General features: G+C 33.0%; 1 protein-coding gene across 1 annotated transcript; it reads right to left on the bottom strand.

Annotated features, from left to right (window-relative positions):
* Positions 1-637: 637 nt before the first annotated feature.
* On the bottom strand, positions 638-21,042 carry LOC116892755 (vomeronasal type-2 receptor 116-like). The gene is made up of 6 exons (XM_032894633.1): positions 20,819-21,042; positions 15,392-15,686; positions 8,573-9,379; positions 7,620-7,820; positions 4,928-5,051; positions 638-1,581 (listed from the first exon to the last, which is right to left on the bottom strand). Exons 1-6 carry the CDS (start codon positions 21,040-21,042, stop codon positions 638-640), a joined length of 2,595 nt encoding a protein of 864 aa, XP_032750524.1.
* Between the last annotated feature and the right edge of the window lie 3,897 nt (positions 21,043-24,939).

Raw genomic sequence — 24,939 nt, 5'->3', positions numbered from 1 at the left:
GTTTCCCTATAAAAACACATAAACTTGAAACATAATAACTTCAGTAAATGTCTTAAAAGCTTCAAAAATACCATGTTATTCACTTAAAAACTGATGTACTTATAATTGACTATATAAAAACATTACAATGTATTTGTAAACAAGTATACTTTTAATAAATGTTATTAAAGGACATCAAGAAATTATATTAGAATGCATTTTTGAAATAAAAATGTTATTATTTCAGGAAGAGGAAATACTATTTATCAAGCTAATAAGCAAATTCATACAGTAACATGAAAATAAACTGTTCACATCAAAGAAGGATGCTAAAAAGATACTGGTGCAGTTTCACTGATTTTGGAATTCAGAGTCATTGAAACACAAGAGAGGAAATGTATCTAAGTAAAAAAATATACTGTTCTACAAAAAAGATGCCAGAATACTTGTGTTTATATTAAGAAAGTAATCATGTGAAAAGTATATTATAATTTTATACCATGAGAAAAAATTGATGCACAAACTAGAACCACTCTTAATACAATTGGATACAGACACAGATTCTGATAAAATCAATCCCACATGATAAAACTGTTACATATTTAGAATGTTATAGTTTTATGAATTCAAATCTTATATTAATTTGTTATTATAAAAGCTAAATTGGTTTTTTAACTATGCTTTGTGAAACATTTCCTTTAGAATGTATTTTGTTCTTAATACAATGAAAGGAGTTTTTTTCTGGTCTCAACAATATAATGTAACATTTAGGGGTAAATATGAAGCCAAGGAGTGCTGCACTGGAAGCCAAAATACAGAAGACTTCCATAGCCAACATAATTTTCCCCTTAGTGCTGTGGTAGACAGGGAGGAAGGTGATCCAGACACAGAAGAACACCAGCATGCTGAATGACAGAAATTTGGATTCATTGAATGTATCTGGCAGATTCCTTGAGAAAAAGGCCATGGCATAACTCCCAAGTGCCAAGAAACAGAGGTATCCCAGAGCACAGTGAAAAGCTACAGATGAGCCCTTGTTGCAAAAAATGATGACATGCCCATGTTCAGTATGATCATCTTGGTCAACAAATGGAGGAAATGTTGCCATCCATATTCCACAAAGAACAAGTTGAATCAGGGTGCAGATAGGAATGGTATAGTTTGGGGCCCTTGATATCATTAGCCACCTTATTATTCTCCCTGGAAAAGTGGCCTTGAAAGCAATGACCACAGTGATTGCTTTGGCTAACACAGTGGCAAGAGCCACAGTGAATGCAACTCCAAATATTGTCTGCTGCAGAATGCAGGTGGCTGTGTTGGGCTGGCCAATGAAGTTCAAAGAGCAGAGAAAACAGAAGTTGAGTGAGATGAGCAAAGTGTAACTGAGAGCTCGATTATTAGCCTTGACCATGGGAGTGTGTCTGTGTCTTACAAAGATCCCAACAACAATGACTGTGAGGGCAGAAAATAACAGGGCTATGCTGGTGAGAGCCATTCCCAAGGGGTCCTCATAGGCCAGAAAGCTTTGAGCTTTCTGGAGGCAGTGGTTCTTCTCTGTATTTGCATAATAACTTTCTGGACACTTCACACAATGATCTACATCTGGTCAGAAATGAAGGTATTCATGAGTCCTTGCTGAGACATTACTAAATACATGCTTATTGAGGACAGATGCAAAAGTCACATACCCTTGTGTTCTCAAGAAAAAAAAGATATATGTACTCTTATGAATGATTCCATATTGATACTGACAATTTCTTCCTATATATTTCTTTTAATATTTTGTGTTGGTTTATAATAGGTTTTTGTCCAATCTCTCTCTTTCCTACTATGATATTCCTTCCTACGTTTCAGTTTTTACTACAAACTCAATGAACTCTCTGTCTCTGATTTTTTATATTTTACTACCACTGAGCATATTTTGTGCTGCCAGCATATATATCTATATAGATATAGATATACAGATATACAGATATATAGATATATAGACATATAGATGTATAGATATATAGATTTATAGATATATACAGATATATAGATATATAGTTATGGATAGAGTTATAGATATAGATAGAGTATAGATAGAGTTATAGATATAGATAGATAGTTAGATAGATAGGTAGATAGATAGATAGATAAATAGATATTCTTAAAAAGTGATGTTTCTATATAGATAGTAGAAGACTACCAGTAGTTTTTCTTCCTTAACTCATCTCCTTCATACTGATATAATTAAAATAGTCTTTTGCATTTATTCTCTTTATATACAAATTTTCTCGATCGTTTAGGAAATTAGTGTATTTTTCTTGAAAGTAAGTAGAATACTAAGAAATATTGCATAAATATACCTGGGCCTTTATATAACCACATGAATTACCTCTATAAATTTTGAATTTGATCTCTGAAATCAATGAAAGAAGAAGAATGCTTTTTATTTGCAATCGTCTTCAGGTAATGCTTTTTTCATATCTAATCCCTAAATTTACTTATCTTCTCAAAATTCCTTTTATATTCAATTTCCTTTTATTCTCTACTGAAGTTTACTGAATAAGCCCTATTAAATTATTAAGTGCTCAAAATACTCTAATGCATAAGATTTCATGGCAATCATCAATTTTTACATAAAAATTTGTGAAGAGTAAAGAAGAATAAAGTTTTACTATACTCCCTTAGAATTTTGTAAATTTCATGTTTAATATGAAATATTTGTATGCTTATTTATGTGTCATATTATCAACATATCCAAATATTTCTCAAAACCTGAAATTACTACCATACTCTGAATTTTATTTCATTAATAACATAGAATTAGCATCTCTCCAATTTAAAGATAATATTAGCTTATTGTTCAATTGTCAATCAGCAACAAACGTGAAGTGTTTAGCAATTCTTCGAACTACATGCTATTAAAATATGCTTATTGTATAGAAGTATAGTCATATTTTTATGGGTGGGTGAATTACTTTTATTATGTATCTTTAGATACACTGACAAACCCACTTTGCAACAAATGTGTATGAATGCATGTATACATACATAGATACATACATATGTGGAAAGGTCTCTTTGGCTAAAAACTTAAAAATATGCTGCAACATAAAAAGGATGAAATTTATAGAAGAAAGTATGGAAACTTCATAAAGTCAGTAGACTCATACTACTCTAAAGAAACAGTGATATACAGCCACAGTAAGATAGTTATATATATATACTCATTGCTGTTATAGCATGTTCATGATCTGCTCATGATTGGGTCTGACTCATTATCATCACAGAAGTGAAATTCGACAGGAACTCATATTAATATCAGAAGATCTCTTTTAATTTCTTTTCTGGTATGAGAGTAGAATTTAGTGTTCTTTAAGATTATGACAACAACAATGTGGATAATTCTATAGTATAGGTCATTCAAGAGTATTCAGGTAGAGCAAAAAAGAGTGAAGAGATTTTTTTAAAGAGAGAAAAAATTCGGTAGGTATAGAAAAAAGGTGCATCTAGAAAGCTCATAGGGCATGAGTATGTTTAAAATACATTGTGTGTTATTTTGAAAGAAAAAAAATAAACTCTATTTTAAACAGAATTAATACAACTCTATATTCAACTTAACCATGTACAGAAAAATTGAATGCTAATTCTTTTTCAGTTGTGGAAGATGCCATGATTATGTCCATGAACCATGAACTAGTATTCTATCTTCTATTTATGCACTTAGAACTCAGTATATCTTTACTGAGTTCTAAACTTCATTGCTGTTATAGTTGTATTGTTTCTCTTACATGGAGATGGAAAATATATAAATAATCCTACACATTAAGGAAATGCAACTTCTTTACTTACTTATTGGAACAATGCCAACCAACCAGAGCTTCCAGGGACTAAGCCACTACCCAAAGACTATACATGGACTGACCCTGCGCTCCAACCTCATAGGTAGCAATAAATAGCCTAGTAAGAGCACCAGTGGAAGGGGAAGCCCTTAGTCCTGCCAAGACTGAACCCCCAGTGAAGGTGATTGTTGGGGGGAGGGTGGTAAGGGGGGTGATGGGGAGGGGAAGCCCATATAGAAGGGGAGGGGATGTTGGCCCAGAAACCAGGAAGGGGAATAACTATCAAAATGTAAATAAGAAATACTCAATATAATAAAAATAAAAAAAATTCATGCAGGGGAAAAATTTTTAGATGTTATTCCCTTTTGCAGAAATATTCAGATTACTTCAAGAAAACACTTTTTTTAGACATATAGGACAATTGTATTTACAAATTTATAGCATTTAAGATAATTCATTAGATGTGTTCAGATTTAAGCCAGACAAAACTCTAGCATAGAAATTGTTAGTTGCCATGAAGACACATCTCCAGATAAAGAATTATGTGAAGTTGGTAGCTTTGGGAGGGGAGTCAGTTTAATTTTAAAGAGTTCTGCCCCTGCTGTTTGACATTACTCAAGTGACATCCATCACAGACATTATTAGTTATGTAAATTACACATAACTACATAAATGTCTGTTTTTATGGAACAGAGGAATGGATATATGAGGAATGGTAGGTGTGCAGACCATCAAAATATATTGCACCAAATTATTTAAAAAAATAATACAAATGAGAAAATTTATTTTTATCAAAATACTCCTAATTATTTCTCCATTTGTTTACCATATTTTAAGAATCTAAAGGCATGCAATAGAAAAGCACATCTCTGAAATTACTGCCAACTTGTATTTTGAAATGAGCTCTAAATGGTCACAATGAAGGTGCAACAGATCTGAACCTTGCATGTGTCCTAAAAGTGATCGAAATCCAGTTTGAAGTACATAAATATTCAATTTTGCTAAAAGGCACACAAAAATAAATCATTTATCTCTAACTCCTCTTTATACCATCTATATTTCCCAGGGTATTGTGAAAACTGTGGAGAAATGGGGAAGTTTCCTGTAAAGTAGGCATTTACCTGTCTCATTGGAAATCTCATTTTCTGCACAAGGTGTACAATTGTAGCAGCAGACTGCTTGACCCTCCAAGGTGACTTTCCTGAATCCAGGCCCACAACTCTCACTGCACACAGATTGAGGAATCTGAGCAGAATAAAATGTGTTATCTAAAGCAGCCAATTTTCAATATTTTTATAAATAGAGAAAAATTTTGGTATCATTGTGCCCTTCAAAAGGAAAACATGTTTAAAGCACGGTCAGAATATTTTAACAGTGTTGGAAAAACTGAAATCTTAATAAGGCAGGGACATTTTTGAGGAAGGTAGCTTACAGGAATCATAATATAGAAGGGTATAGAGTCTCTCCAGGCTGATATGGTCAATGTATTCACTGACTCCTGGGTTGAGCCGCTTTAATTCTACCATGATTGTAAATTGTCTTTTATTTCATTAAATATTTTAATATTTAAATTTAAAACCTTCTCTATCTTGTCAAGTACTTACAGCTTGGTGTCCACTAGGAAAGTGAATATATGTATACTAATGTCACAATAAGTGCATTAGCTCCTATAATTCATTTCACATGCCATTCAAATATTTTACTTTTGAGTTCTTTCAAATGTAATAAGAAAGAGAAAGAGTACCTACTCAAGTTCTCTCCTAATTTTCTTGACATAATCTGAAAAGATTGGCCTATATTAAACAATTTGATCAATAAATATGAAGACAAACAATACAATATATTTTAGGCTATAAAATAAACAAAAAGATTAAAGTAATAAAACTTCTATTATATGGAGAGAAATAAAATCTACCTGCTTTGGATGCCTTTCAAAAGGATAGCAGAAAATAGTATGAAAAAATATTTTGAAAGTAATTAGACATCATAAAAATATAGTGATCAAAAAGAAAGTTTAAGATATTAAGAATATAAAGTTTTCTAGTATCTCATTTAAATGAGATTTTAAAAATAACAAGCAGTCAATGATCCTGTTTTAGTTACAATATTTTCTGTAAACAGATTGCTAAATGCTGAGCTCAGATTAATACTGTAGATGCTAGCAGAAATTTTAAAATATGAAAAACTCTGATCTTGGCATTGTTCTAAATATCTAACATTGATATATTTCTCATAATCTCTACTATGATACAAATCATTTATTCTCTTGAGTATAATTATGATGTTTCATATATTTGAATCAAAAGCAAAATGCTTTTAAAGAATACATCAGAATTTTAAATAATGGGCCTTAATTTTATATAACAAAGTTATAAATAGTAAAGCATAGTGTTTATTCTACATAAGCTTTTTGTAATTAACTGTCAACTTGACAGCTTTAGAATGAACATGGAAACTAATGGGTGTGTATTTCTCTGAAGGAATTTATTAATAAATTTAGCTATGGTGAAAAGGGCAAATTACATTAAATTTTTGTCATAATTTATTTGTTTATGTGCCTGAAAAAAATGTAAAGGGGATACCCTCAATCTTTTTAATAAGTTCTTTTCCTATTTATTTTTTTGCAGTAGCCTGACAAGTCATTACTTTAAACAAATACACGGGGTTGGGGATTTAGCTCAGTGGTAGAGCGCTTGCCTAGGAAGCGCAAGGCCCTGGGTTCGGTCCCCAGCTCCGAAAAAAAGAAAAAAAAAAAAAAAAACCAAATACACATATCACAGTTTTCCTTTTCCAGAGGACTTAAAAGCAAAGAATAGCTGATCATGTATTAAAACATCTAAGCATGCAATAACACTGAATCTGCTGAATATAGACAGTAAAGGTATGCAAATAGAGTTACTATATGACACTTTCAATGAAAAATAACACAACATGCTCATGCATTTGACTGCTTATTTACATGTGAATTGCACCATTCAGGGAGTTATTAGACTTTAGGATATGCAGACTTGCTGGAGAAATTCTCAAAGTAAACATTCAAATATTAACTTTTTTGAAAGCAAGAAAAATCTATTTGCTTAAAGAATATCTTCAGAGATTCAGAAGTTAATTTATAACTTAAGTGAAAAAAAAACAGTCATGCTTTTACGTAAATATCTAACTTTTTATTTTAACTGTAAAAATGTATAGGAAAATATTGATTTTATTATTAAAACTATTAACTTAGGTAGGGATTGAAAGATTTTAATTCTTGCCTCTGGCTGTAATTATAATTACTATAATTGTATGTGGAACAGAAACCTATTTGCTCCTTGTCTTCTATCCAGAGCTACCTCTTGTTGTCATTCTGCCATCCATGATAGAATCTTATACCTCTGGAAACATAAGGCACATAAGTTCTTTCTTTCAAAGTCACTGTTGGTCATGGTGTTTGATCATAGTAACAAAAAATGATTTAACATTGTTTCATGTTGTCAAACATAAATGACAGATTTTCTCAAAACAAACAAACAAACCAAAAAACCAAAAAACAAGCAAATACAAAATAAAACAAACCTACCTATGTGACATTTTGCCCAGGTAAATTCACTCTTCCAATATATTTAGAATCTGTGTCAGGTTGAGATAAACTAACCATTATATGAATGAAATTTGGGTGACATATAAACATTAAATACTGCCATGTTCTGATTCAAAGAAAGAGAAAATTTACTATAGTAATGCTTCTGTGGTATTTTATATAAGTAATGAAAGATCAATGTGCCTTGCATCAGAAAACAATTTTTGTTATATCATGAAATATAGCAAACCCACCTTTGAAAACTTTTCTGGCCATTGAATCATCTGGTCAGATAAAGTCAACTGTTGCCCATTGGGAGCATTTGCTGAATAGTTTCCTATTTTAACCTTTAGTCCAAGACCCTTTGGAAAATTCCAAAGATTAAGAATGTCATACTCTTCATTTATTTTCTGTCTCCAATCTAATCCCATGTTTTTCCTCAGGAAAGAGTTAATCTGAAATAGATTAATTACTTTATAGTATACTGTATACAAAAAGTCAGAATAGATCCTATGCTATGGTAAGTTTCTAATTTCTTTTACTCAAGGATATAAATGCCAGCATGAATTAAGTTGAATAAATAATATCCTGGGTGAGTGGGGGTACCATCTGCTTCTGAAATATCATTTAACTTCAAGAGAAATATTTGAACCAACACAAATAATAAATCCATGCCTGCTGAGTCATTCAAATGTTAATTTTGAAAGCAATTCAGAACTATTTACTCTCAGAATATCTTCAGAGATCCAATATTTAAAAGGAGGGTTCTGATGTCTAAAAAATTTTAAAAGGAATCATTTAAGTAAAAAAATAAAATCAAATCAAACAAACAAAAAAACAAAAGCAAACCCCAAAAATAAAAACACTGTTTTCCTTTCCCTTAAATATCCATTTAAAAAAAATTGCTGTTGTAAAAAATGTATAAGGAAACTATGGGATGTTTTCTTTATTATTGATACTATTTACATGAGAATGCAGGTAGCAAGTCTTGATATGATCTTGATGCTGACTAAACAGATGTCCTTCTGGCATCATGCAATGTTTCTCTACAACACAAAACTGAGACTGCCTTGACTTCCATGGAAGATTAGAAACACAAATACTCCTGTGGGTTTGGATAAAATATACTGAATATTATAATATGTGTTAATTTCTTTGCAAATTTTATATATCACAGTTATTGTTATTACAATAGAAAGAATATTACCTGCCAGGGATAAAACAACAGCTCTTCTCCGTTTTTGCATGGTTGCATCTGTACTTGCTTAAGAGTGATCTCATGGAGACTGTGAGCCACAGCGTACACAGCATTGTAGATATTATAGCTCTCCTTACTCATGGACACATCAAATATGTGTCTAGGTAATACATTCAAAGTTGCATTGGCTTGACAGTTGTCCAAAAGTTTACAATCAACTTCAGAATATGAGCACTTGAAGAAATAATGCCACATTTTAGGAAGATAAATGTCTTCTGGGTATTTGTAAGGATTAACTGTTTGAATAAACTTGGTAAACTCAAAACTCTCTGCATAATGTTGTGTAAAAATGAAGCTCCCATGGAATGAGTCTAACAGGAAATAATCAGCATGGTCAGTAATATCCTGTTCAAAATTCATTACCCATACTTTCCCTGTCAGTAACCTTTGTCCAATATTTCGCATGAGACCTTGTAAAGAATCAACATCACCATAAATAATTATCACATTTGTCGAAGATTCCTCAATCTCTTCCATATTTTTCCATTGTTTGTTAAAATATAAAGTCCAGGTGGTTGGGATCATTTTCACAAAAGCTATGCAGACTCTTTCTCTCTCCATCTCATCCCTGAACTCTGATAAAACTTTATTCCCTTTATGATCATCTGGGAGGAGGAGACCCACCCAGGACCACCTAAAATAAAGCATCAAGGAGACAATGGCATGTGAGAGAGATGTGTCCTTAGCAGCCATCTGGTAGAGCGAAGAATACTGGTCATGGTCATTCAAGGCAGTATCATAAGGTCCAATAGAAAGCTGAACCAAATTAGAAAGAAATAGAAAAATGTTAGTATCAAAGACAATTTCAACCATAAAGCATTTGATGACAACAGGAAAAAAGTTAGGTTCATCACAGCTTTTTGTTTTGTTTTTTTTTTTTTCTTTCTTTTTTTTTTTAAGAACAGGTCTTTGGGATGTATTTTTTAAATTGGATATTTTATATATATTTACATTACATGTTACCCCTTTTCCAGGTTCCCCTCAGAAACCCCCTATCCCATCCCCCTCACCCTGCTTCTATGAGGGTGCTTCCCCATCCACCCACCTATGTCTGCCTCACTACCCTAGCATTTCCCTATGCTGGGATACCAAGCCTTCACAAGTCAAAGGGCCTCCCCTGTCATTAATGCCAGATAAGGTCATCCTCTAATACATATGCAACTCGAGCAATGGATTCCGCCATGTGTATTCTTTGATGGTAGTTTAGTCCCTGGGAGGTCTGGAGGGTCTGATTGGTTGTTCATCCTATGGGGTGGCAAGGCCCTTCAGCTCCTTCATTCCTTCCCCTAACTCCTCCACTGGGGTACCGTGATAAGACTGATGATTGGCTGCAAGCTTCCACACCTGTATTGGTCAGACATGGCAGATACTCTCAGGAAACACTTATATCAGGCTCCCGTCAGCTTGTACTTCTTTTTTTTTTTTTTTTTTTTTTTTATTAACTTGAGTATTTTTATATACATTTCAAGTGTTATTCCCTTTCCCGGTTTCCGGGCAAACATCCCCCTCCCCCTTCCCCTTCCTTATGGGTGTTCCCCTCCCAACCCTCCCCCCATTGCCGCCCTCCCCCCAACAGTCTAGTTCACTGGGGGTTCAGTCTTAACAGGACCCAGGGCTTCCCCTTCCACTGGTGCTCTTACTAGGATATTCATTGCTACCTATGAGGTCAGAGTCCAGGGTCAGTCCATGTATAGTCTTTTGGTAGTGGCTTAGTCCCTGGAAGCTCTGGTTGCTTGGCATTGTTGTACATATGGGGTCTCGAGCCCCTTCAAGCTCTTCCAGTTCTTTCTCTGATTCCTTCAACGGGGTCCTATTCTCAGTTCAGTGGTTTGCTGCTGGCATTCGCCTCTGTATTTGCTGTATTCTGGCTGTGTCTCTCAGGAGCGATCTACATCCGGCTCCTGTCGGTCTGCACTTCTTTGCTTCATCCATCTTGTCTAATTGGGTGGCTGTGTATGTATGGGCCACATGTGGGGCAGGCTCTGAATGGGTGTTCCTTCAGTCTCTGTTTTAATCTTTGCCTCCTTCCCTGCCAAGGGTATTCTTGTTCCCCTTTTTAAAGAAGGAGTGAAGCATTACATTTTGATCATCCGTCTTGAGTTTCATTTGTTCTAGGGATCTAGGGTAATTCAAGCATTTGGGCTAATAGCCACTTATCAATGAGTGCATACCATGTATGTCTTTCTGTGATTGGGTTAGCTCACTCAGGATGATATTTTCCAGTTCCAACCATTTGCCTACGAATTTCATAAACTCGTTGTTTTTGATAGCTGAGTAATATTCCATTGTGTAGATGAACCACATTTTCTGTATCCATTCCTCTGTTGAAGGGCATCTGGGTTCTTTCTAGCTTCTGGCTATTATAAATAAGGCTGCGATGAACATAGTGGAGCACATGTCTTTTTTATATGTTGGGGCATACTTCTTAACATTTGCAATAGTGTCTTGGTTTGGCGACTATATATGATATGGTTCCCCAGGAAGGGCAGTGTCTGAATGGCCTTTCCTTCAGTCTCAGCTCCACAATTTGTCTCCGTTTTTCCTCCTGTGAGTATTTTGCTCCCCCTTTTAAGGACTGAAGCATCCACACTTTGGTGACCCTTCTTCTTGAGCTTCCTGAGTTTTGTGAATTGTATCTTCCATATTTCAAGCTTTTGGGTTAATATTCATTTATCAGTGAGTGCATATCACATGTGTTCTTTTGTGATGGGTTACCTCACTCAGGATGATATTTTCAAATTCCATTTATTTGCCTAAGAAATTCAAGAAGTCAGGGGTTGGGGATTTTCAGTGGTATAGGAGGCTTAAGGCCCTGGGTTCGGTCCCCAGCTCCGAAAAAAAGAACCAAAAAAAAAAAAGAAATTCAAGAAGTCATTGCTTTTAATGGCTGACTAGTAATACACTATGTAAATATACCACATTTTCTGTATCCATTCCTCTATTGAAGGACATCTCTGTTCTTTCCAGTTTCTGGCTATTATAAATAAGGCTGCAGTGAACATAGTGGAGGATGAGTCCTTGTTATATGTTGGAGCATCTTTTGGATATATACCCAGTAGTGGTAGAGCTGGGACCTTATACAGTAATATGTCCAATTTTCTGAGGAACCATCAGACTGATTTTCAGGGTGGTTGTACCAACTTGCTATCCCAATAACCATGAGGGATTATTGCTCTTTCTCCATATCCTCACCATCATCGGTTATCACCTGAGTTTTTAATATTAGCCAATTTGACTAGTGTAAGGTGGAATCTCATGGTTGTTTTGATTTGCATTTTCCTGATGACTAAGGATATTAAGTATCAAACTGTATTACAGAGCAATCATGATAAAAACTGCATGGTATTGGTACAGAGACAGGCTGGCAGATCAATGGAATTGTACTGAAGTTCCAAAAATTAATCTACACACCTATGGTCACTTGATCTTTGACAAAGGAGCTGAAAGCATCCAATGGAAAAAAGTCAACATTTTCAACAAATGGGGCTCATTAAACTGGAAGTTAGCATATAGAAGAATACAAATATACCCATTTTTATCTCCTTGTACAAAGTTTAAGTGTTTCAAGGACCTCCATATAAAACCAGATACACTGAATCTAATAGAAGAGAAAGTGGAGAAGAGCCTCGAACACATGGGCACAATGGAAATTTTCCTTAACAGAACACTAATGTCTTATGCTCTAAGATCAGTGTTCAACAAATAGGAGCTCATAAAATTGCAAAGCTTTCGTAAGGCAAAGGACCCTGTTAATAGGACAAAATGGCAACCAACGAATTGGGGAAAGATCTTCATTAATACTGCATCTGATAGAGGGCTAATATCCAATACATACAAAAAATTCAAAATGTTAGACTCAAGAGAACCAAATAACCCTAACAATAAAAGGTATACAGAACTAAAAAACAGAATTCTCATCTGAGGAATAGCAAATGACCAAGAATTTTTCAAATCCCACAATATATATTTTAAAAACTAACACATATTGTGGACATTAATTTGTTCAGTATTCCGTTATTTTATTTAGGTTTTGTATACATGACCTATCAATTGGTGAGAGTAGGATATTGAAATCACCTTCTATCATTGTTTTGGGGTTATTCTGTCACTTTAATTTTTTTTATATCTAGCCATATTTTTAAATGAAATTTGGTGCATCTCCCTTCTATGATATTGTACTTTTGATTACCAAGATTGATACTATTCATCATTTTTTACTACTTTTGGTGTGAAGGCTATAATGTCAAATAGTAAAATACCTGTACTCACATTTCTCCTGCTAGTTCATTTATTTATGACATCTATTTTCTTTCTTTCTTTCTTTCTTCCTTCCTTCCTTTCTTTCTTTCTTTCTTCCTTTTATTTTTTATATCTTAACCTTTCTATACCTAAAACTATAGGTGCATTTCACCACACCTGTTTTTTGCTTCTTTGTTCTGTTTTGTTCTTGTTTTGTTTTCCTTTTATTATTGGATAGTTTTTATTTACATTTCAAGTGTTATCCCCATTCTTTTTCCTGTCCATAAATCCCCTATTCCATACCCCCTCCCCCTTCTTCTTTAAGGGTGTTCCCCTATCTGCCCACCCCTTCCCATGTCCTCACCCTAACATTGCCTTATACTGTGGGGTCAAGCCTTGGCATGACCAAGGGATTTTCCATCCTTTGGTGCCCAGCAAGGCCATCCTCTACATATGCAGCTAGAGCCATAAGTCTGTCCATGTATACTCTTTGGATGGTGGTTTAGCCTTTGGGAGCTGTGGTTGGTTGGTATGGTTGTGCTTAAGGGGTTGCAAAACCCTTCAGTTCCTTCAATCTTTTCTCTAACTCCTTCATTGGGAACTCTGTTCTCAGTTCAATGGTTGGCTTCATGAATCTGCCTCTGTATATGTCATGCTCTCGCAGAGCATCTCAGGACACAGCTCCTGCCAGCATGCACTTCTTGGCATCAGCAATATTGTCCGGGTTTGGGACTGTATGTGTTTGGCCTGTATCCCCAGGTGGGGCAGTCTCTGGATGGCCCTTTCTTCAGTCTCTGCTCCAAACTTTGTGTCCATATTCCTTCTGTTAATATTATTGTTCTCCCTTCTAAGAAGGACTGAGGCATATTCACATTGGGCATCTTCCTTGCCCTTCATATGGTCTGTGGATTGTATCTTGGGTTATCTGAGATTTGGGCTAATATCCACTTATCAGTAAGTGCATACCATGTGTTTTTGTGATTGGGTTACCTCACTCATGGTGGTATTTTACAGTTCCATCCATTTGCCTATGAATTTCCATCCTGTCTCTTTAAAGGATGTATCCATTGTTGATTGTCACATATGTTTCTTGAAGGCAGAATAAACATAGGTCCTGTGTTCATAATATTCTTTTTATGGGGGAATTGAGATCATTAATAAGAATAAATTTTGAAATATTAAAAGCACAGAAGAAAGAAAGGGCAATGAAACCTTAAAGAGATAAAGGATAGATCACTAATAAAGAGAGGATTATGATAATATTTTTATTAATAATAACATAATTATTTGTCAGAATGCTTTAAAGATAAGAAGGTCTAGAAAGGTGTTTTAAAATTTCTGAAAGATCATAACTTTCAATTAACAGTAATAATCCTAGCAGAACTATCTATTTAATTACAAGTTTAAATGAACAGAAGTAAATTTGTACTCATATGGCAATGAAGTGTGTTAAATTTAGGTGAAGATAAATAATATGAATAATGTTTTGAGATGTTTTTCTTTGAAAAAAAGAAAAGTATAGTATTTTAAAATTGTCTTTGCATTGATACATACCTGTCTAAGAACAGAATAATATGTTTTAAAAAAGTGAAAGGGAAATAAATACCTCCCTTAGAAATTAGAAGAATTTGTTACCAAGGAGCTCTACAGAGAATATTAGAAAGAATATTTCAACTTGAAAAGGACAAACATATCCAAGAGGTCATAAGTAATAACTAAACAATATCAGAATATTTTATGAATATCAGCCTAAGAAAACATCATAAAATCAACAAAATGGCAAGATTTAACATATACTTTCCAATAATATCCTTTTAGGGCTGGAAGAAAGATATTATGAATATTTGTTTTGTCATGGAATATCTTGTTTCTCCATCTATGTTATTTGAAAAGGATACAATCGAACCTTTGAAATTTGTGTTCTCTTAGGGTCTGTATGACATCTGTCCAATCTTCAGCTTTCATTATATTGTGAAAAGTCTGCTGTGAAATAGGTCTGCCTTTTATATGTTACTTGGCCTTTTTCCTTACTGCTTTTAATATTCTTTCTTTGTTTTGTGCATTTGGTGTTTTGACTATTATGTGACAGGAGGAGTTTCTTTTCTGGTCCAATCTATTGGAGTTCTGTAGTCTTCTTGTATGTTTATGGCCATCTCTTTCTTTAGGTTAGGGAAGTTTTCTTCTATGATTTTGTTGAAGATGTTTACTGGTCCTTTGAGCTGGGGGTCTTCACTCTCTTCTATACCTATTATAACACTGAATATTAATTGTTTATCACAGTTTAAATCCAAATACACATACATAAATCTACAGAAAGTCTAACTAAGCCCATTTTTTTTTCAAATACATACCTGGTTTCGTTCACTTCATTTTCTTTTCTCCTGGAAAGGAGAGAAGTTTGAATTGATCACCACATGTCTGAATTTGATGGTTGCATAGTTCAAGTCTATCCCTGATTCGGTTATTGAGACACCTGTAATATCGACAAAGGAGCCCTAATTTCCAGTCCCCATAGGCACATTGTCTCACCTGTGGGAATCTGAAGAGTTGTAGCAATGTCCCAATGTGTGCAGACGTTGTCCATGATGTTCCTGTGAAAGCAGCAGTAAAATTTTTCTCTTCGCAGTTGTAATTAGGTAAAACCTTTCCCCTTTTGTGAGCTGTAAGCCACATACAGACATTCATTAGAGTTTCCTTTTCTGTGAATTTGACATTGTAGAAATCAAACCCAATAGTTAGGTTTGGTAAAAGGTTGGGATTCCTATTGATCTCCTCAATGGCATATACCAGAGCCAGAACATACTGGTAGTTCTTGAAATTAAACCTGTGTAAATGGCATAAAAATAAATAAGAGAAGTATTACATAGACTACATATGTCTGCATATTTAGTGCAGTATTTTTTACATGTTACTTTGGTTTCTGTAAAACATATTTCCTAATTAATTTACTATTAATGGCTGGGACTATGTTGGGTACATGTTTTAGAATTCAGCAACATACTCTAGCATTAACTAGCACTTTATATATGGCAGAAGCATCACTATTTACCTTTTATAAATATATAAAACTGTGTTTATTTACTTTGATTGTATTTATCACTTATGTTCATATATAGTTTTCTGTAAGGGCAGGTGTATGGTGGTCACTACATATGAATACAAGACAGGACAGGCTCTAATTATTCCTAGCTATCTAAATTCTTCACTCATTTGCTATTTTATTTATTTATGCATTAAATTGATTTTGTGATTGTTTTACTGCATAGTTTAATAAGATAAAGGTTAAATATTTAGTTATGACTTTGGTCAGAATTGCCATGTGTATCAGGCTGGCCTTTAATATAAAATTGTTAACCTGCCTTTGGCTGATGAGTACATGGAATAAAGGTTTTCCAACACTCAAGCATACTAGGACAATGCAAAGTGAAACTCAAAAACATATCACATAGCAAAGCCAGGAGAAAATTTTAATTACAAAATATGATAACTCTCTTTTGAATTTGTTTAGGAAAGCACATTGTATACAGTAAACATACTTGGTTATCTTGTATGAAATTGTCATGACTGAATATATATTCATATATGTATAAAATCATAAAGACTGAAAGGTTTTTAAATACTGAATACAGTATCAGTAGAGTTTATTTAAAAATGCCAAAGGGAAAGCCAGATATCAATCTAAGAAACTGTCTAGAGGAAAATCAAGGTAGCTTGAAGAGCAGGATCAGAATTCAGAGCCATGATAGACTAGCCTATACATGATGGAATGATTAGATATAAATAAAGTACGACATGTCATTGAATCACCAAAAAAACACTTAGGTCCTAGATAGCATCCAAGAAAGACCCAGAGAAAAGAAAAGGCAAGTTAATGTGAAGAGTAAACCATATAGTAATGTTTTAAACAAAAAATACTCAACAGCACTGTTTAGTTGTCATTCCATTTTACACAACATTTAAAACTTGAATCATACAGATTGGATCAAAAGTTATTTTTTGTTAATATATGTAATGTACTTACTTGTTTTTGAATGAGTATTTTTATTGTGATTTTGGCCAAGTGAAAATGTTCAGAAATTGGTAAATTTAGTTTATAATTAAAGTATGATTGTGAATGCTCAGAGAAAAGCAATTTTAATGGATGATATTTGATATTTTTAAAAGGATGAAACTGATTTCTGAATATACAGACTAATGATTTTAAAATGTCAGCAATCTAAGAAATGCATTGTGTGTACCTTCTGCATCTATAATCTTTACTAAATTAAAAGAAAATATCATGAACTATTTTTACTTAAAATAGAACCAAGATAAAATATTACATAAAATATTTGTATTGATTCTGAGCTTAGAATGGTTTTCACAGAAAAATCAATTTACAAAGGTTTAAATCATTACTGGATATGAATATTGAAGTTGGATGTACATATTTATCTCTACAAGTGACTACATAAGATGAATTATAACAGAATTCCTATAATACTGACAAATAACAACCATCAACTTACCTCCCTAAAATCTTGTCCAAAACTCTTACACTGAATGTTTGAGTCATATCTAATGAGTTACTTCTGTTTTTATTTTTGGCTTTAATAGAATATACCTCTGCATATTACATTTTCCTTATAAAGAACACTAGAAAAACTAGAACTACACAACAAGGCCTATGTCCCAAGGAAAAGCACAAACTGGAGACAAATGAAGGTCTATGGTAGGTAAAACAAGGTAAACAACAAAGAAGGACTTTACAAGTTATGGTAAATGAAAAGAATGTCAGAAAGGAAGTTAGAGAACACTGAAGATTCAGTCTATCTTTGTGTACTATAAATCACATAGTTGGAGTTCAAGGAAAGACAAATATCAATTAGAAGGCCAATTCAGTATCAAAATAGAGTTAGGAATGGAGCCATATTCATTGCTAATATACAAAAGGTAAAACATGGTGAAAAGAATCCAGAATAGAATTTCCTAAGTGAGAAGTATTCCATTTAATGGGCAATGAAATTTTTTATAGATTTCCTATTCTTGAAAATAATGTGCTCATTTATTTAATGTATATGTTTATATCTAACTAAACACTTCTGTTTTTCAAATTATGATTCAATTTTTAATTACTATTAAATTAATATTGAATAAACAGTCAAAATGAAACATAATATATACTGGATAATGAATATAAAATATGAAATATGTTTAAAAATACATAATAATGTAATATATTTCAGAATAGTCTTCCAGTAATCAATTTGCCTTTTAAAATGAAAACTGCTCATAATAGTACATAACTTTATTAAAATGAAAAGCTTATTAAATCCAAACTGTCAAGAAATTTATTCTTGTGATGCATCAAATTTATGAAAATATGAACAAAATAATTCAATATATATTAATGAAATATACTTTCTTTATAAGTTCAAACATATTTTATTCATGCAAAAGAAAATAATTCACCTTCATAAACACCTAGAGGAAATTCCAGGGTATGTTTTTAAATATATGAGAAAGATCAATAAAATATTTATTGTTCTTTTTATTTACTGGCAAATAAAATGAAATAGCCAGTGCAGGATCATGCTGCTGGGAAAGGGGGCCTGAATTTAATCTCAGCACACTCATTGTAGAATGCAAAAATTTGTTCTTAGAGTTTAACTTTCTCTAGCATATGTGAATTGCATCAAAGGCATGTGCACACACAAACACACACACAATGTCTGTGATAAGAACTTTGAAAAGATTTTATCATCAATGCGATGATAGGACAAGCCAGTTTCTCTTAGAATTGTTCTGTACATGCATTTCTTCAATACTCTATACAACAAAAACTCATTGGTTGCTATCCTATTGTGATATACTAAAAGAAAGATCTATTAGGAGAAGGAAACCACACAAAAGCTAATGTAGAGGACTGACCCTGGACTCTGACCTCATAGGTAGCAATGAATATCCTAGTAAGAGCACCAGTGGAAGGGGAAGCCCTGGGTCCTGCTAAGACTGAACCCCCAGTGAACTAGACTGTTGGGGGAGGGCGGCAATGGGGGGGTGGGGGGGGAACACCCATAAGGAAGGGGGAGGGGGAGGGATGTTTGCCGGAAACCGGAAAGGGAATAACACTGAAATGTATATAAGAAATATTCAAGTTAATAAAAAAAAAAAGCTAATGTAGCAAATTTAATGAGCGCCCATGAATTCATTTATAAATAGCATAATTACAAGAAATATGTTTAAGCACATAAACCATAACAGGGAATAAGAAATCAAGAGAGATAAAAATCATCCCTTTATGTACATACAAATTTACAGATAGGTAAATAAAATATTAAATGAAAAAGAAAAAAAAGTAGTTTCTCAGCTTTTTGGTAAATATGTCTTCCTGTGGCTCACATTGTATAGAAAAATATATGGTTGGTTAGTGCAATGTGTAACATAATATAGTTAATTCTTAATAATAAATTTACTGTATTTTTGTAATGAATTTCAATGTTTTTTCTGAATATATAAAAAGTTTATATTTTAACAGGACACAATCTTTTGCTTACATAAGCACTAAATGCTCGTGTAACTGAAAATATAATCTTTGTAGTAAAGAGTTTGATCCTTCAATATATAAAGTGAAGCACCTACCAATGCATGCTGGTGCCTGAATTGTTCAGAAAAAGGGAGAGAGGCAAAATAGCATTATACAGAGTATTAATTATGATGAAATAGAATAGGCTCCATCCAACATGAAAAATGAGCATATTTGTTAAGCATATGAGAAATTTTTATGATCTGAATTGAGGTAAACTAAGATGTCCTAAGAAATTAGACCTACCATGAAATATTTCATGGAAACAAATTTTTGTTAGCTGTCATTGCTATGTTTCAAATTTCAAAGGCATCTGTTATGGTAACAAAAATTTAGTGACCTTTTATACCTCAACATATTTCCTTCTTAATGGTTTGATTAACTGACTTGATATTAAACATAGGTCTTTACAAACACAAAGTTTTGTCACACTGAGCAAAATTCCCCCTCACACCTGTATTTTCTTTTGTTATTTTCCACCTGTTGAGTCGCAAATTATTTCTTCACAGGAATTTATAATTGTTAGCACTCTATGACGGGCCTTTACTTCGTGGAACAATACAGATACAAGATAGCGTACATAAGATATAAAGGTCTGATTAGGATAAACATATCCTTTTACCTTTATTCAGATTCATTCATCAGTAGTCCTCTTGAATTTAGCAAGACCTATCTGACACTATCCTTTAATCATGGGAAATTCACTCAAGACATGAAGCAGTAAAATGTCATCACACTTACAGTCATTGTGTCTTTATAATCACATAAGTGAAAATTAGAATAACTACTGCAAACAGAAGGAACAAATAGATAAACATGGGAAAGCTATCTGAGAGTGAATATAACAAATTAGCAAACAAGAAATAATAATAACACGAGATAAATGACATGTCTGTAAAACACAAGTATTTAAAAATTCTAATTGTTACACTAAGTCTGGAACTAGTGGTATCTAAAACAAGATAGCTTCTACACTTGAGCATCACATATAAACACTCAAGAGTTTTTCCATTCAGTGGTATCATCTAATATCACAAAAACTGAGCAGGAGTTCAATTATGACTTGAGCACCAAGAACAGACTGAAATTTAAGTGTGATTCTTCTGAAATACATAAGATTGAAAATATTCACACCTTGTTGAATTATCTACATTGAAGGAGGATAAATTTGTAATCAAATAAGGAAACTGAAAAGACCAAAGAAGACTTTATCATTTTACTTCCCCATAAGAGATGAAAATTAGTCAAAATACAAATAATATTAAAGAGATTTTAGAATCTCTAACAGGGTAATTGTCACAACCAATACCACAAGTAACATGCAAGTTTTAATGGTTACATCTTATAAGCTATAAGAATTCTGAATTCTAAAAATGAATAGTTGTACTTACTGTATATAATAGTCTTGATAAAAGTATATAGAAGGATATTGTACATTTGGAATTTTCTTCCTTGTATAGTAAGTATGAACTGGGAAAAATGCACCAATCATCACATCTCCTTCATGATGAAAATCTTCAGTGGTTAAGAAATAGCAGATACTCCAGTTGAAGTTGAAAACAAAATAAGGAGTTTGCAAAAAGCTGGTGATAAAAATCCAGGAGAACATCTTCATACATATGTCTGCCTGTTTCAGATCACACAATATCCAGTAGATATTTTCTTATGTCTTTGTGAAGATGTTTGTTTGAACATTTTTTGAGTGATGTAATTACACTAATGATTCCAAGTATTTTCTATTGCCTCCTTCCTTGTCACTGGGACTTCTAAAGCTATTTTTCCCTTGGGCTCTGCTCCTGCACCTGATCCCATCAATTTATGTGTAAAATGTGCTGAACAAAATATTTTCATGGATATATTTTATTAGCCAAAGGCACTATGATTTCACCCAAGACTTCAGGTACCAAGAGATCATGGTTGACTACCTCATGGGATGAATAGCTAAAAAGATGAAGTAGAAAACACTTCATGTGAAAACAACTTTGGCTGATCTCCAATGGTTACATCAGAGGAATCCAACTAGGTGAAAGCAGAAATAGCCAAAAAGAATATATTGTAGTTATTACTACTAAAACTTAATGGGCCATCATGCTCTCAAAAATCAAAATATGTAAATATGTACTCTTTGACTGTATTCTGTTCATGTTTTAGACATTTACTTCCATGTTAAATATGCAAAGCACATCATTATTAGGTCAACATACATGAGAAAAACAAAGTATACTTTTTCTTTCAGTTTATGGAAATGACTGGCCCCTCTTCATATATCAATTCTATTTACTTGAAGCTTTTAATCTCTCACTAGCAATGGTTGCTTTTATATTTTATAACTCATTAATTTGACTGTATATTGCAATCCATCTTTACCCCTCAAACACTTGGAGATATATATATATATATATATATATATATATATCCTGCACACTGTTTTAGTATATTGGCATATATTAGATATCCATAACTTTCCTCCATAAGAGACAGAAAAGTACTTGATTTTCCTGCTATACAATTCCTTTAAGGGATCTTTTATTAGCAGGGCTTTATTTAAAAGTCTTTAGAAATAGGATACATTAGTGAACACACTTCAGATTGTAATATATCAATGAATGGGTGTCCCCACAAATAAACTCTTTAAGAAGAATGAAAGCCAGAGTGAAAGAAAACACTTACATTGCAACAATAACAGAAATTACAATACCAACTTAAATAGATTAAAGTGGGGCTTTTTACATTTGACTGATGACCTGTAATGAACAATACACATAACCTTAATGAAGGGTGTAATTAAGGGTGAACATGATAAGATTACCTGACATAGAAATGTAAAGACTTTGCATTTATTATACAACTTTCTAATAATGGGACACAGTACATCATCTCTCAGAAAAAATTCCAACAAAGTTAAACTGTGCTAATATTCATATTTTTCTATTGCTGAGTTGCAAAAGCAAATTGTGTAGACCCAGATAAGATCATTTATGCTGATGATCCATCATTTTGTCTCAAAAACCATATGGTCATATATTTTCTACCAGTGACTCTCACTGGGGAAACAAAACACAGACCAAGTAACTGACACCAAGAGTAATTTCTACTAAGCACACAGTGGCCACACTGGAGGCGAGATTAGCCCTCTCTTTTGGGTCATTTATATTTCTTTGCATCAGATCCATATCCAGAAACTCTTTCTCGCAGGAACACTGTCCACACTAGTATTATACTCAAAGATCATACAGCAACAATTTTTGACTAGAAAACATAGAGGGTAAAAGCAACCAAAGAAAAGAATTTTCACCCAACAAAGATAAAATCACCTACTGACACTGATGGACTCCTCAATTTCCTCAGAAACGTAGACCCTGGACCAAATCAAATCAATCAATCAATCAATAAATACATAAATAAGCATCTATGACATTGTGCTTCCAACAGAACACAATAAGCCTGTGAAGTTAATTCCTGTTACATGTAATATGGATAGAGCACAAGGAAACTCCTTCAGTACAATAATTACAAATACACAGAAAGACTTCAGAGAAGATATGAATAAATTCCTTAATAAGTAATGAAACAACGAAAGATTCAGTTAAATGAAATAGTGGAAACCATTGAACATATGAGAGTAGATATAAATTAACTAAAGAAATCTAAATCTGAAGTGGCTAAATTTAGGGAGTCAAATAAAACCCACATAGTTAAAACTCATCTATAGATTACAATATGTGGAAGATACAAATTGAAATGTTGAAGAAAATTTTAAAGTAATTGAAATTTACCTGAAAGAAGCATTTAAATGTAAAGCACATTCAAGACCAAAATATCCAGGAAATTTGTGAAACAATGAAAATATTAGACAGACAGATAGATAGATGATAGATAGATAGATAGATAGATAGATAGATAGATAGATAGATAGACAGATAGAATAAATGAAGGTACAAATTAACAAAATAACAGATAAACTGTTCAATTCACATAACTGGTTGCCAACTAAATTACTAAAATCATATAAAACACCAAATTGACTGAAAAAGTAAATCTACATAGAAAAAAGGCAATCAAACACTGATCAGACAGATAGACAGATAATGATATTTTACATTTCCATACATCAAAATAAAAGATTATTGTTTTTCTTTGACAATTAAGTTGGCCAAACACACACTTCACATTTTAAAGAATTAGCTAAAGCATTTCAGGCTTAAATAGGTGAACTCATAGACATTTCTTTCAGTCATGAAGTTTGAAGTGACAACTATAGCCTGGAAAAAAATACTAATACAGTCTTGGAAACCCATGGCAATTCTCTGATCTCACTGTTTCCCTTTACTGTCTACAAGTAGAACTTCTGGATATTTAGCAGCCTTGACTTATTTGATATGGATTATTTGGTTTTTCTTATTTTTCTTTTGATTTCAAAGGTAACTTTGATTGATAGGGTGATACTTACACAGAATTGCTCTCTATCAGGCCTTGACAAACATTGGAATTTCCTGACTTCAGGATGTCTATTGATGTCATATGGGTTTGCCTTATGCCTGGGATATTTTCTACTACATGTTTAAACATTCTGTGGTGTTACCATATTTAATTGTAATGTCATTTGGAACGATTATTTGTTTATTATCTTCAATAAGGGTTCTAATTACATGCCCAGTTTAGGTTCACAGATTTATTGTGATTTAGCAATTTTGCATCCTCAACCTCTGGATGGTATTTGATTCATAGACTTAGTCTCCTGTTCAGGTCTCAGAACTGTATAGTGTCTATAGTGCTTTGAATTCAACATAATTTAATTAAATTCATGTTTTTAGTAATGTATCTTATTATAAATATATAAACTTCTCTCTAATAAATAACCAATGAAACTGCTCTTTTTATCTTTACCAATGATCTTACTAATAATCTTAATGGTAGTTCTCTAATAATTAAACCCCAAGAAACAGCAGAAATCATAACAGACACTTGAATCGAGGCCAACAACAAAGAATTAGATTAGTCATAGATACTTGTGAAGGAACTAATACCAACTGGTCTGCGAAATGAGAACCCATTAAAGCTACAGTCACGTTTGTACATTTCCTTTCTTGGTTTTGTATGAATGTACTATTTTTTCAAGTAAGACTTCCATTTCTGATGCCTTCTTGTGACTCTGTGAATCCATTCTAAATATCACCAACACAAAGTCTGGTAAAGTAACCAAAGCTATCTCTCTATATCCATGTGTGACGTTTTACTGAAAAATCTTTAATAGATGGAAATTTTAATCATGTGGTAGATTAGACAATTGATTGAAAAGTCATATTATCACAAAAATGCTGGCTACCAAATAATAAGTCTAAGGTTACCTCACAAGCAAACATCATTTTTGTTTTTAAAGATTTGTAGATGTGGACCAATGAATGTATGGGAGAATATAAAAAGATACAAATTTCATTGTAAGGTGAGAAGCAATAGATATAGGTAAGAGCAAGCAAGGAAACCACTTATACATAGGAATGTTTATTTATTG

Source organism: Rattus rattus, chromosome 2 (genome assembly GCF_011064425.1).
Source record: "Rattus rattus isolate New Zealand chromosome 2, Rrattus_CSIRO_v1, whole genome shotgun sequence".
In the NCBI taxonomy this organism is placed as follows: domain Eukaryota; kingdom Metazoa; phylum Chordata; class Mammalia; order Rodentia; family Muridae; genus Rattus; species Rattus rattus.
Note: the sequence above shows the minus strand (reverse complement) of the source record. Positions and strands in the feature narration are given on the sequence as shown.

Coding starts and splice junctions, on each gene's coding strand:
- LOC116892755 (XM_032894633.1), bottom strand. CDS start 21,042: ATGAAGATGTTCTCCTGGATTTTTATCACCAGCTTTTTGCAAACTCCT. Junction 15,687..20,818: donor TATCAAGACTATTATATACA/GTAAGTACAACT, acceptor CCATTTACACAG/GTTTAATTTCAAGAACTACC. Junction 7,821..8,572: donor TGTTGTTTTATCCCTGGCAG/GTAATATTCTTT, acceptor AATCTATTTCAG/ATTAACTCTTTCCTGAGGAA.